This window comes from Drosophila busckii, chromosome 3L (genome assembly GCF_011750605.1).
Source record: "Drosophila busckii strain San Diego stock center, stock number 13000-0081.31 chromosome 3L, ASM1175060v1, whole genome shotgun sequence".
NCBI lineage: Eukaryota > Metazoa > Arthropoda > Insecta > Diptera > Drosophilidae > Drosophila > Drosophila busckii.
Window position 1 is genome coordinate 4,127,647 of NC_046606.1, and position 14,706 is coordinate 4,142,352.

General features: G+C 37.4%; 1 protein-coding gene across 5 annotated transcripts in view; it reads right to left on the reverse strand.

Moving 5' to 3' along the window:
- LOC108599926 (phosphatase and actin regulator 4) overlaps positions 1 to 14,706 on the reverse strand; it is an 82,687-nt gene that overhangs the window by 11,967 nt on the left and 56,014 nt on the right. The window contains exon 1 of one of the 5 annotated variants that reach the window (XM_017987137.1): positions 11,473 to 12,257. The exons of the other annotated variants lie outside the window; for them this stretch is intronic. Within the exon in view, the coding sequence (XP_017842626.1) occupies positions 11,473 to 12,232 (760 nt within the window). The 5' untranslated portion in view covers positions 12,233 to 12,257. Of the gene's footprint in view, positions 1 to 11,472; positions 12,258 to 14,706 lie in introns of those variants that run through there. 5 annotated transcript variants of the gene reach the window in all.

The window sequence follows — 14,706 nt, forward strand, 5'->3', positions numbered from 1 at the left end:
CAGCAACTCAGACTGGTGGGGGGGGTGTGGCATATCGTAAAGTAGCAAGGCCAAAACAAAACAACATAACATTTAATTTAATTCAACACGAGTGCGCTGCGATATATATATAAAAATAAAAGTTGATGAAAAACAGTTTCGACAAAGTAATGGCAACGGCAACGCAGCTCAGACCTTAGCCACGGTCAAAGTATAAAATATATTGCCATAAAAATCAAAATGAACAGCGGCAAGAACTTTTGACCAGCCAACACACACACACACACACAAAAGTTATGCAAAAAGTTGTAGCAAAAACATGCTCGAGCTCTAGTGAAAATATGTTTGGGTAAATACAACGAGACTGAGTTGAGCAACTTGAGCTGCGGTTTTTAACATAATCAAAGGCTAAAGCAACAACAACAACAACAGCAACAACTTGAGCTTGTGTGAAAAAACTTTACGAGCCACATGCTGCACACACACACACACACACACACATGTAAAGCTGACGGCGGAGTGTGTCGCAGAGGTGTAAAATTTATAGCTTGGCGCGCGCTCAAAAGTAGGCAACATAAAATGTCTTGCAGGCTCAAATTTGTGTGATACGCAATTTGTTGCAAAATAAATAACGAAATTACATTTTCTACAGAATTTACTAAATATTTATAGCAACAGCTCGTAGTAGTATTGAAAATAGCAAATAACATAAATATAGCATTCCAGAATTATTTGCCAGTTAAATCGAAAACTAATTTACAGCTTAGGCAATTTCATTGGCAAATATCTGCAACCAAAATCTCAGTTTCGAGTGTCATCACTAAACACAGACTCAAGCACGTTAGCAGGAAATGCCATTAAAAAGGATTTGTTGTTAGGCAACAGGCAAGAGCTAGGCTAAGCTCAGGCAACACATCAAAGAGAGCGAAAGTCTGAGCACTTGTTTTTTGCTCAAAATACAGACGGCAGGCAATGCCTGTTGGAATATAATGAAGCCAGCAAAGCCTTTAATATGACCCCAAGCCAAGGTGTGAGCGCACAAAACTCGCATAAAAGCAAATAAAAGAGAGAGAGAGAGAGAGGTAAACGGCCTAAAGGCTTAAAAGACTCAGAGCAATGCGGTGAGCTGCTTGCGTTGTCGGTTTATTGTGTAAACCATTTAAAAGGGCTAGAAGTAGCTAGAAGAAGAAGAAGAAGCATTGGTAGTGCCTGCTGCCTGTTCGACTACATAACAGTAAACGTCACTTTAGCCGCTTGTGCCACTCGCTGAAGCCGAAAGCGCTCGAAAAAGCATTCAAAAGTGCTTTTCACACTCAATTCCATTTTCGGCACACGCATGTAAAGCAAAAGCAACAAGAAAAGGCAAAAATAGCAGCAGCAACAAAAACACGCAGTAAACGGTAAAGTAGACAAGCGTGTGAGTTAAATGCTTTTGCAGGCATAAAACTTTGACAGTCACTGTAGCACACACACAGGCACATAAAAACAACAATAGCCACACACACACACACACAGCTACAGCTACAGCTATCTGTGTTTGGTTACGTGCTCAGAGCTATTTTTTGTTATGTTTAACGCGCTGCTCAAGTTATGATTACAATTCGCTGCTAACAGTTGCAGCCAAAAATATACACACCAGTGCTGCTAGATAAGCTTATTTGAGGCTAGATCTAGCATATTTGAGGAATAGCTTAGAAAATTTGAAATGCTTATGGCATAATTTAATTTAATTTAATTTATTTTAATTGGCATATGGCATATTTTAATCGTAATTTCATGAATTTCGATTTCATAAGTGAATAAAATTTGCAAGCGCTGATTTTTTTTTCTTTTTAGTTTACAATTTCATGAATTTCGGCTTCAAATTTCAACTGTGCGACTTTTTTTTTAGGTCTTAACATAACATTTGACCCAAATTTTTAATCTAGCTTATTCTAGCTTGTTTTTCCCTCAGCCTTTAAAATGCTGGCAACACTGATACACACACACACACACACATATATATGCACACATACACATACATAGCATATCGAGCTAGCAGTTTGTGCCATAAACTGTCGACAGTCGCACGCCTGTGCGTATACTTAATATATATTTGCTGCTGTGCCTTTTATGCATGAGCAACTGCTGTAGATTTTGTCGTGTCTGCTTAATATAAATATTTGAATTTTGTTACAAATATATATTAATTTATATTTAGCGCATTATTTGACATTAGTTTGTTTAAAATTAAATCAGCTTGTAAATTGTAAAAAAAATTAATAACTAAATACTTTTGTTTATAAAAATAAATAAACATAAACTTAAATTTTTCCACTTGCTTAGCTGCTATACAGCGAATTTTGTTTGCTTGCGCCTGCTACACATTATTACATTTTTATACACACACACACACAGCTATATAAATTTGATTATATATATATATATATATATAGCCGCATTGTCATAGCTGGCAGCCTTGTCGTTGCTCTCAATCAATAGCTGAAGGTCACACACACAGCGCTGGAGCGAGTTTGGAGCTTGTAGCCAAAAATGATAAGACGCTGCTGCGCATTAATCATACGCCATGTGTGCCAGCCTAGCTGTGGCAATTAGCTTTGCCATATACACATAAATTTGGCTATTTGAATTATGCATGCAACCCACTCTACCAAACTGTTAATTAGCATTCAGCTTAACGGAAGTGACCACTAAGTAAACTCAGCTGTGTAGGCAAAAAACCCAAAAGCAAACTAATGTTGCTTTAAGTTGTGATAAATTGGCAATAATATTTGGCAAAAACAGCGGAAGTCCACAAGGTCACAAGACAACATGAAAATCTGGATGCTGCTCAACATGATGATGACGATTGTTTATTTGGCCGCAAAAGAAAATTGTTGCTCTAGAGTAAATAAGTAAAAGCAAATAGAACGCGGGACGGCCAAATGCCAATGCGAGATTGTCATAATTAAAATGAAATAATTTATGGCAACATTTTGTGACGACGACAAAACAAGCTGAGGCTGCTGCGCTGATGATTGATGAGGCCTGCAGCACTAATTAAAGCGCAGCGGCTGCTTAAAGCTGAAGCTGCGCAGCACATCAAGAGTTAGTTCAATTGATTGATTGTTATGTCTAAAAGCTCACTGCTATGGCACTCGAGTCTTGACAACTTGTCAAAAGCTGATCAATTGTTGATTAATGTCTTAAGCTGATTGATTTATGCGCTAAAGCAAAGCGATAAAAATTAAAAATAACTGCAACAAGTTGTTGGCAACAGTTGGAAAAGTCAAATGCATAAATATTTAGCTGGCATTAAAAACAAAATAATAGCTGCGTATACAGCTTTGATTTATATTTTTAATTTTGGCTACGTTAAGCTAAAAAACAACTATTTTAATGATTTTATTTTTTAGCTTGCCCAACTGTTAATCAAGGAATTTAAATAAAACAAATGAATTATGAGTGCGACGACATGAGAATATATATAATTGCTATATACTACAACGAGCGTCACAGCGCCGCACACACACACACACACAAGTATAAATAGCTTAAAATATTTGTCAGTTTTTCACCTCACCAAAATATAAACTGTGAATCATAAAGTGACTCAATATCACATGCTGCACAATTGTGTGTCTAACAAACATTACAAAAGTTTATAAATAAATTGTACACACTCAAGTTCATTAACATGTAAAAACTACAAAACAAATTGCGTTTTGCTGAAGGTGAAGTTCATTTAAATTCCGCGTCACTCAAAATACAAAAATTCTCAAACTGAAGGTCGCAACACCAAAAAAAAAATTCTACACACACAAGCGTAAATTATGTTTGCTTATATTTGTGTGTTTGTGGAGCAAGCGCGTCAGCATTTTGCCAGCTGGAAATATTTTGTGTGTCTCTGCGCTGCTCAGTGTTTATCTTGGAAAATGTTGTGGGCGTGGCACACACACGCGCCCCCCCCGCTATAGCTTTAGTCATTTGTGTTTTGTTTTGCGTTGATGACGTTGCAATTGTTGCGTTCGTACAAACAAATTCGCAGTCACAAGCAAGCCAAACATGAAGCGTAGTTGGCATTACGTATACGCAATGTATGTATGATTTTGCTATCTATCAAATGCTGCTAAGCTTATACACAAATAGAAATCTAATCAGATTTAAAGCTTAAGCAAGCCCTAACTTAAGCTCAAAGCACGCAAACCTGCCAAACTAACTGCTAACATCCTTGCCAGGATTTTTCGTGGAAATTTAAGCAATAGCAAATTACTTAGAACTTTTCTAAGATTTCAGCAATTTTTTTTTGTATATTTTTTAAAGCAAAAACATTGCTTTAAATTAAAAAAATGTAAATGAGCACAAATTTAAATTCCCTGTTGCATTTTTAGCACAGGATACACTCGTCCTTTAGCCCTAAGTAGCTTGCTTTGCTCTACAAATTTCTAAAGATTTCATTTAAGAGCAATAAAAACATTGTAAATGGCAAAAATTAAGTCCGCTGGCATATTTTTTATAACATTGCTCAAAGAATTTGTTTACAGTGATTTTTTTTTGAAACAAAGTATGTAAAGAATATGGAAGTTGGCATATTAAATTTGCTGTTTCAGCTCTAGCTAAGCTGCTGCCTCCAACTAAATAGCGCCAGCTTAAGCTCTAAGCTACTTAATTGAGTTGAACACACAACAAATGAAATGCGCTTAATTCGTAGAAATCGACAAAAGACAAGAGTGTGATTATTATTTACAAAGCTGCTGCTAATTAGCCGTTGCTTTTTACTCGAGTTTAGTTTCGCGTGCTCGAGTTACATTAATATTATGGGAATCATTAGCTGACTGAGGTAATCAAGCCGCAATCAATCAAGGCAACAAAATAATGAGTGAGTCTCGCTGCTCAGTTGTTTGCCATTTATCTTGCGACTGCGAGTTGCTAAATGTATTAAGCAGTCTAATTGAATTGAGTGCGTTGTTGCAAGTTTGAGATTAGACAAGCCAGACGACAAGCTCATGTAATTGCTTGCTAAAGTCTTCATTAGATTAACAAACAAGCAGCATATGTAAATAAATCAAATGCAGAATAAACTAAGCTGACAGGCATTTCACATGTTGAGATAACCGCACACACACACACACACACCACACACATATGTGAACTAGTTTGGCCACAAAACTTTGTCTGCTAGTGCTTGACAATCATTAGTCATAAAAAAGCGCAGCGACTGCTGCTGCTGCTGCTGACAACGATGATAATAATAACTAAAGCCATAAAATAAAGCAAAAAAGTTGTCATATATATAAAAAGTAAAAGCGTGTGGCTTTGGCCAAGATCAAGGTCAAAGTTTAGACTTAGGCATTTTATAAATTTTATAAAAAAGCGCAAAGCTTAAAGTGGTCAAGACATTTTTTTAGAGACGGAAACAAGCTGCAAGTTTAAATTGAAACTTTTGCTGCTATGTCTAAGCTAATGAAGAGCACAAGGCAAAGGCAAAAGCCACACAAAGCAAAGCAAATATAAAGCGCAGAAATATAAAGCGCAGCATTGAGCGCTTTGAGCTGAGCTGAGCTTGCGGCTTTAATATTGACTGCAGTTTAATTAAACTTAAAGTAGCTTTAAGTATTTGCTGACGCACTTAGTGCAATCAACTAAGCAGCAGCCAAGTGCGTTGCCAAACATAATTGACAGTCTCAAGCAGCAGCAGCAGCAACTGGCAGCCAACTCGGAAGCAGACATTGAGTTACAGGAAATTAAAATTTAAACCATAAGCGCCTGGCAGGCTTAGCATGAATTATCAGCAAGCGACAGACGACGAGACGAGGCCTTGTCTAATTTTCATTTGAATTTATAATTTGCAGTTTTTCATGCGACAGTTGCTTTGACTTTGGGCCAAGAGTTGAGCTTGACTTGGCTGATTATATAAAGCATATGCTAGCAAAAGTTTCGTAGCTGCTGCAAAAATATTCAACGCGAGTTTGTTGCAAGGCAAACTTGGCATATTTTATGCAAAATAAAGTGATAGACAGAGGGGAAGCTGTGTGCTAAAATTTTGTTTTTGTCGCTGTAAATTTTTGTATATTTTATACATATTTGCCACGCAATGTGGCAGCCACAACGTTAGTAAATAAAATTCTTTTTGCAACAAATTCCTGCTGCCAGCAGCTGGCGACATTTTTGCTATAATTTAAATTTTGTTCATAATGTAGCTGATTTTTATTTAAAGCCGCATTCAGAGAATTTGAATTTTTGGCAGCAAATTGGCTGCAAATTGAGCGTTACTTGTTGTTATTAATAAGCTTAATAATATGAGCTGCTATTTTAGTGTGAAAGTAAAATACAAAATTATATATAAAATTACGCTTTTGTATTTGTATAACTTTAGTTCGAACTACTTAAAGGTTTTTTATTCGCATTCATTTCTTAGTCTTGAGAACATTTTGTCGTCGCTATAAAAAGTTTGGCTGCCTTTTATGCTTTGTAATTAAACATGCCACAGTCAAAAAAAACTCTACGCGCTTTTCAATGCATTTCTGATGCGGCACGTGTAGCCAGCCATGTGTGGCAGCTGCTGCTGTAAGTTTATCAGCGCGTCCTTGAGCACGCACAACACAGAAGCGGGACAGAGAGTTTGCAGCAGGAAAAACCAGCAGCATGAAAATCAACATCCGGCAATGAATGCAGCAGCAAGTGGCAAGTGCAAGGTCAACATTGTTGAAGGACAAACACACACACACACAAAGAGAGAGACGCATGTGCTGTGGTTTAGCGCAGTTGTATTTGCATTTGCATTTGCATTGTTGTCAACATTTTGCTCGCATTGCGTTTGACAATTTGTGGCTGCTGCTGTCGAACGAACGAGCAAACAAACAAACAAAAGCTTTAAATAGCTGCAATTGTAACTAAATATAAATTAGCTTGTGCTATACAAAAGCAATTCAAGTCTTTGACATACAATAAAATATTTGTAAACAATTCAAATTATGTTGCCTTTATGTGTAAAACTCTGGCTAACGATAAAAGACAAAAAGAATACACAAGAGCGTTCAAGCTACAACATGTCAAAGATAACTTCCAATGCCAGTTGTTGTTAGTCCTTTTTGTTGGCTTTGTTGGCTCAGCGCCAGTGAAAGAGAAAACACAAATTGTTATGTAAAACAGCAGAAACTATCAAAAATGGCAATTTAAATGGCTGCCCCAAAATGTAGGCTACAGTATATGCTGTATTGCATTGCTTATGTATGCGCGTGTGTGTGTGCCTGTGTGTAATTCAATTTAAATTGTTTTCCTAAATGCTGCTCTCATGCCTTGAGCTTTGCCTAGCTGTCAAAATGAAAAATTTTCTAAACAAGCGCCAGAGATATAAAAATGCTTGCAATGCAATATTAAGGGGTTAGCAACGAGCGTTGCTTGCAACATAAATAAACGCATAGCTGACTGGCATTGGATTACTCGGTTACGTTCTTGTGGTTTGTGGCTCTAGCCAAACACTCAAAAAGTAAACTTGAAAATTGCACTGAGTAAATAACTAGCTGTCGGCAACAGTGCGTATACGTATTATACTGACGCATAATTGATTGCAGCAGCAGCAGCAGCGCCAGCAACTTATTGATAGTTTTTCGCACACACATTTTTTTATCGAATAACTTGGTAGACATTTTGATTAATGCGCATATTTGAAACGCAAACAAATTGTCTCTGGCAGCGCAAATCGACAAAGTTTCGCAAATGTCTTCAAGTGTTTGTAAGCAAAGAAAATAAAGAGCACTTGCCATACACTGCAATTTAATGCGAGAACTTTTGATTGTAGTTGCAACTCACCTGCAAATAGAAAAGAGTAGAAATGCATTAGTTAAGTTATAATTGTATGTTTGATTAATTAAAATTGTAACTTATATTCAAATAGCTTCAATTTAAAGTCAAAGCAAATAAAAAAATTAAATTTTTAATAATAAAATGCACAAACGATGTAGAATGTACATATGATATGAATAATTAAATAAGTGTGATAAATTACTAAGTATAGAATTTGTATTAAACAAATATCCATTAGTTATTTATTGCCAGTGCTGAGTAATAAATAAATTATTCGTAGCTAGAAAGTACAATAATAAATATATCCACTTTTATTATATTTATACATATGTATAAAATGTAAAAGTTCTCTCTATGAGATTAATCCATAGAATTTTTATTCTTAGTATGTCTAGTCTGCTAATTGCTAAATAATATAATAAAAATATAATTCAAGAGCAATTAAAAATCTTAAATTGTTTTACTACACATTAGAAATATATTTTATCATAAACTTAGCTTATTATTTCTTAGACATTAATTGCTTAATAATCAATTCAATCAATTATAGAAAGTCTAGCACACAAAACTTTATCAATTACTAAATTTAGTTTGTTTCAATAGTTAATGCCGCTTAAGTTTCACTTTGGCTTCACTGGCTGCAAAACGCGCGTAATTAAAACTTAATCAAAGCAATTTATTTACTCTGCTGCTGCGTATTAACTGCTGGGTAAATTATAAACCTCGCATGTTGCGGCCGTAGCGTTCATTAAAAGCATTAAGTGAGTTAAGTAAAGCCAACCGCAGGCTCTTGCCACTTGTTGTGGCAGTTAATCGACTTATGGCGGCTGCCATGATAAAACGCACAATTTATGCTAAAAGGCGACAAAATGAGTGAAGGACTCGACTCGACTCGACTCGACGTTGGCAAGTTTTCAACTACTTAAAGCTTTGCCTGCCGCTTAATCACAAAAAGTTTCAACAAGTCACGCATTCAATTAAAAGCCAAGGCAAGGGCTACCTAAGCCACGCCTACAACGCTCAATGTGTGTGTGTGTGTGTGTCTGTCTGTGGGCGTGTTAATGTTGGCAGATTATAACGCCAAGGACGCTTCAGTTGAAGGCATTTGCATTTAATTATTAAACGTTCCAAGTGTAGCTACTGAGACGACGACACACACACACAGACGCACACACACACACACACACATATAGTAGCGCTATGTTATGTAATGTGGCATGCAACCGCAGCAGCTTTTAAAAAGTTTGTGGCTCAACTTCAATGCCACATTAGCAATTGCCTCGAGTGCTGTGCAATACTTTTGCCAACTCTGCACGCTCTCTCTTTCACTCACACTCATGCCAACTCGCTCGCACGCTGCTTGACTTGCATATGCAATTTTGCCTTTAATACAAGTTCAAGTCGTGGCTGCTGCTCTTAAAACTTTGTCAAACTAAAACGCAACTTTTCAATTAACTGCCAATTAATTTAGTTGCAACTAAAGCAGCGCTGCTCACTCCTAGACTTTGTCTATTGTTTAAACAAAGTGCTGCACTTTCTATTGAGGCGCTTTGATTGAAATTTGCATTATTTAAAGCGCAGACTTGCAGCGCTTTCTACTGTTTGCACTGCTTTAAGTTTCTAATTCTTAATTTGCAGCCCCATGTATGGGAAGTTCGTTAAGCTCAAGTTACTCTCAGAGCATGTTGCATGTGCTGCTCGTAGTTTTAAGCTGGCAGTTGGCTTAGATTACACATGCTGCATGTTCGTTCTGCACGCGCCACGGCTCTGAGCTCTGAGCTCTGAGCTCGTAAAAAAGCGTAAATGTTTTATGGTTCAGTGGCGTACATAAAGTCAATGGACAGCAGCAGCAAATAAACTTGCAGCTATTTGCTAGCGACTTAAGCCTTATGCGTGCAACGTGCAACGTGCAACTTAATTGAAAATGTTGCCAATAGCTCATGCTTATTTGTATGCAGGCACAAATCGTTCAGTTCGCTCTCTCTCTCTCTCTCTCTGTTATGTGTAAAGTGCGTGCTTAGGCAGCTTATATGTCATTCAGTTGCTGCAGCTGCCACACACAGCCATGTGGCAAGTTTGCTTAACAGCTCAGTTGCAGCTTTGAGCTATGCAAATATTTGCCACATGCCGCACGCTTAGCGCATTGTCAATAGTCTCGAGTTGATTGCATATTGAGCTGAACACGACAATTGTCACCCCAGTTTTGTTGTTCGCTGCCCATTTAAATGATTTACTAACAAAATACAGCAAATCGGATTAAAGCTGCAAATTGCAATCAATGCACTCATGCAATCAATTGTAGCTTCTGCATCAGCTATTCATTTCATTATTAAAATATACATTTTTACTGCTGCCGCCGTCGGCGGCGCTGCTATTCAATGCGAGCGCTGCTTGCACAAATAAAAAAGCAGCACAGCAAAAATCTAAATAAAAATTCGCCCTGCAGCAAATCAGCTGAAGCTCTCGAGTAGCAGCAGCGCTCAGCTAAGGGCTACAAAAAAAAAAAAAAAAATGATTTTCTGTTTTCAATTGAAGTTTGCTCAAAGCTATGGCATTATATCGACAAAATACTTAAGCAGATTTATTTCTTGTAATTTAAATTTGTAGTTTCGAATTTATGTTCTACGCTTCATCTGGCTTTAGCTCAAAGGTTTGCCGCACTAAAAGGTTTTGCCATCTATTTTGCAAGTCGTTCGTTAGAAACAGATTAAATTACCATTCATTTTGCTGCCTTTAGCGCTTAAGCTCATTTGCTCAACATACACAACATATGCTTAATTTTTTGCATACACTTTGCAAACAAAAAGAGGGTATGCCAACTTATGTTACATAAGCAGCAGCAGGCAGCTGCGTTTCTATAAAATCTAAGTCAGCTTTAAAAACTTATTTGACTGCATAACAAAAATTAGCAGCTACAACTTTTTTATATTTGTAGATTTTTGTAACGGCAAAGCTTAAAAAAGTGTCAAAAATTCTAAATAAATTTTAAGTTTCAGTTGACTCAAAACGTGCACATTATTTGAACTTTAAATCTTTTAAGATTTATACCAAAGTGTATTTCCAAGTCGGTTTGGTTCTTTAGCAAAATTTAGATTTCAGTTTACTTAAATTTTTAATCTAATTTGACTAGCTAATCTTTTAAATTGTATGCCCAAGTGTATTTCCTAGCCTACTTATTCTCCAAATTTATAAGCAAAGTGTATCGCCAAGTCAGTTTTACCTCAAACTTCCAATCTTTATATACTTTAACATAATTTGGCTGAGTTACAGCTCCCAGAATTTTAGCTCTAGTTAATAAATGTTTTTAATTGTATACTAAAGTGTATTTCTAAGTCTTCCCATTCTTCAGCATGATTTAAAATTCAATCATTACTAAGCTAAGTTACGTCTACCTAAATTTATAGCTAATAACATTTTAAAATTTGTAACAAAGCGTATTGTCAAGTTGGATTAAAGCATTGAAATTCAATCCATAACTCAACTTTAAGCCTTAACAACATTTGGCTTAGTTACAGCTCTTTAAATTTTAAATTCTAGCTAATAACTGCTAGTAAATTTATAGCAAAGTGTATTGCCAAGTTGGTTTCATTTTACAGCGCTGTTGCTAAGCTGCTTAGGCCATAACCCATTGAAGCGCTGCATTGTCTTTTGTTTCTGCAATTCTAGCTTCACTTCAGTTAACTCTTTTCCCCTCCTCACGCTGCTTACCTAAACTTCTTTTGACTGTGACACGTGGCTTGCTGCTGTTGAGGGTCACTGCTATGGTGGCCGTTGTTCTGGGCTTGAGCTTGGGCTGCGGCGCCATTGGCTTGGGCAGCAGTAGCTGCTGATGCTGGTGGTGCTGATGCTGCTGCTGCTCATGTTTGGTGGCGCTGGGCAGCGCCGATGTGGAGACCGAAGTGCTGGCGCGTTTGTAGCCCTCGGTTAGAAAGGCGGGCGGCGGCGTTATGGGCGGCGCTGGTATCCCAAGCTGTTCATCGACGGGCGAGCTGGCGGCGGTGCTGGGCGCTGTAATCGATTCGCGTAGCCGCAAACCGCCGGGGCGCAAACTGGAGCTGGAACTGCTGGAGGGCGTGGCAGCGGCGGAGGAACTGCTCGCCACATGAGCGTGCGAACTCTCGTTGCAGTAGAGCTCCAGGTGATGCTTGTCGCAGCGACGCCGCCGTCGTATATTGGGCGCTATGGTTTTCATTTTGGCGCCGCCATGTGAGCTCGCGGAATTTTGGGACGCGCCCGCTGCGGCGCGATGGGCGGAGCTGTAGCTGCCGTCTTTGGAATTGAGGCGTATGTAGTGAACGCGAAAAATGCGCACAGCTTCTCTGGCCTGTTGCTGTTGTTGTTGCTTTTGTAGCTGATGCTGTTGCAAGTACTCCTTGTAGGTTTGCTTACGCGAGCTTGACTGTACTTGCTGTTGTTGTTGTTGTTGATTTGTTGTTTGTGAACTGCACGCGCTTTCGTATTGCAGCATTTGGCGTTCAAATAACTTTTGATATATATATAGTTTATAGTAAAATAGTAACTTTTTATTTATGTGTATAGTATATATTTAATATATTTATATTTATAGTTGTTGTTGTTTATAGTTTGCATTTAAAAATGGAAGCTTTCAATTGCGGCGTTTTGTAACTTTGTTTACTTTTGTTTGTTTATTGTTTTGTTAATAACAGTTATATATTGTATATTAAAAATATGTTTATTGCAACAGGAATTTAAAGCAGTTATGCTAATATTTATATTTGCTTGTATATATATATATATATTTGTAGTTGTAATATTTGTTTGAAAGCCTCTTTCGAGTCTTTTATATTGTTAATTAAATATATATGCTTTATATTTATAAGTTAATTAAATATGTTTAATATGTCTTTGGCTCCAAAAATGTAATTTCTTTGTTTAAAATCGTAGTTGCACTTTTTTAATTTCAAATGTTGCGCCAAATTAGCTTCACTGTATTGAACTTTTGACTGTAAATTGAGCATAACGTACATCAAAAATTAATTTCAATGCTGTCAATAAATAAAAGTCGCTCTGTCGCTCTCACTTTCTTTTGAAAACTCCCCTAAGTATTGGGTGGCAATGCATGCAAATTAGTTGCTGGCCACGCCTCTTGCTATTGAAATTGCTAATCAAAAACCGAAATGCCACAAAGCATCGCCGCAATGCTCATCATTATGTAAATGTTGACTTTTTCTTGCTTTTCATAAAATTAATGACTTGGCAGCAGCACATTGAGGCAGGCTCAGAGCTGCGTGACCAAGACCTTCCAAAAAAAAAAAAAAAAGGAAAAGCAAGTAAGAGCATTAAAATTGCGCACAAACAACTTTTAGATACACTTTGATTAGTTCATGGCAGCAAATGTGTGTATAAATGTGACCAAGTCCTATCTTACATAGCTGATTGTGCGCTAAAGTCGATATAATGACAACGCTAATGTATTTCTGATTTATTTTGTGTTAGGGTGTAGGGGAAGACAAAGCAGAACTTACATACCAAATTTGGTTGCTCTAGCTCTTAAAGTCTTTAAGTTCTTGACGCTCATACAGACGGTCGTAGCTAAATCAACTCAATTTGTACTGCGAATCAAGCATATATAAACTTTATCGGCTACTACTGTCTGTTACATAATTATGCAACAACTTTAAGCTACCCAGCTCATTTTTCATTTCTTCAAAGTGTATAAAAAGGCAACAGCAAATGCTTGAGGTTGGGGAGCTTAAGGCTGTCTCAGGAGCTCTTGATATATGGTATGGTATTGATAGCATTGAAACGTGCACAAAATATTCCATTTCATTTTACGACAAAGCATAAAAAACAAAAGCAGCGCTGAAGTTGCTGCCACAAGGCGTGGCAGGCATAATTAAGCACACAGTTGCAAATATCAACTGAGCGTAATGTAATTTTGATGTTTGTTTGCCAAAGAGCAAGCAAAAAAAATTGAATTACAGCAGTGCGCGCATATGTTGCAAGTAGCTGTGTGGCAATTACAGGGTAGCTGCAACAGCTGCCAGCTGACAGAATGAAATCCACTTGTCATTCGCTACATTGAACGGACAGCAAAGAATTTCATTTGTTAGTAGTACACGCAACTTTCGTAATAAGCCAATCAATTCAGTGTCAGATGAACTGCTTCATTAATTTCAACAGCAACGAGAACGAAAGCTGAGAACTGAGCGAGCGAGAGAGCGAGAGAGAGAGAGAGAGCAGCTGTGCTTGAACTCGAGCTTAAATTATGAAGCAGTATCCAATAAACGTGGCATGCCACATAAAGTCACGTAAGCTGCGTCTGTCTCTCTGTCTGTGTGTGTGTGTGTTGCCAGTTGCTGAGTTATAAGCCTACTTAGCATGGCCCACAAGTATACTTGGCAGCTGGCTGGGATATATATAACACTGATTGTACATATATCTGGCGTCTTTAGCTTCACTTATTATTTATGTAGCGCAGTCGAACGACGCAGCTCAGGTGCGTATTTAAAAATAAAAGGCATGACATACAAAAGTTTTGCTTGCAAGGCTCTCATGCCAAGTTTAATGTCCTTGCGACTGATAGGCCGCCGCCGTTTAATGGCCGCTCGTTAGTCTCTGCGCCCCGTAATGGGTGTGGCTACAAATTGACCAAAAGCTATAGAAAAAGCAACGAAAGCTTAATAGCGCGCAATAGCAAATACACAAAAAGGGACAAAATCTACAAATCTACAAAGATATATGTGTGTGTTTACATATGTGTGTGTGTGTGTGTTTGCTTGCCAGCCACTAATTGTAAAAGTTGCTACCACTCAAATAGAAATCTTGAAGAAGTTTTGCTAATTGAATAGCAATTTCTATTTCAATTCGTTTGTTTATACTGCTAAGAACTTTAGGCATGTTTAACAAATTATGCCAAACTAGCTTTGAAGTTGGCACAAATATTTGAAATATTAATTACTTTTGATTTGACTAAGCTAC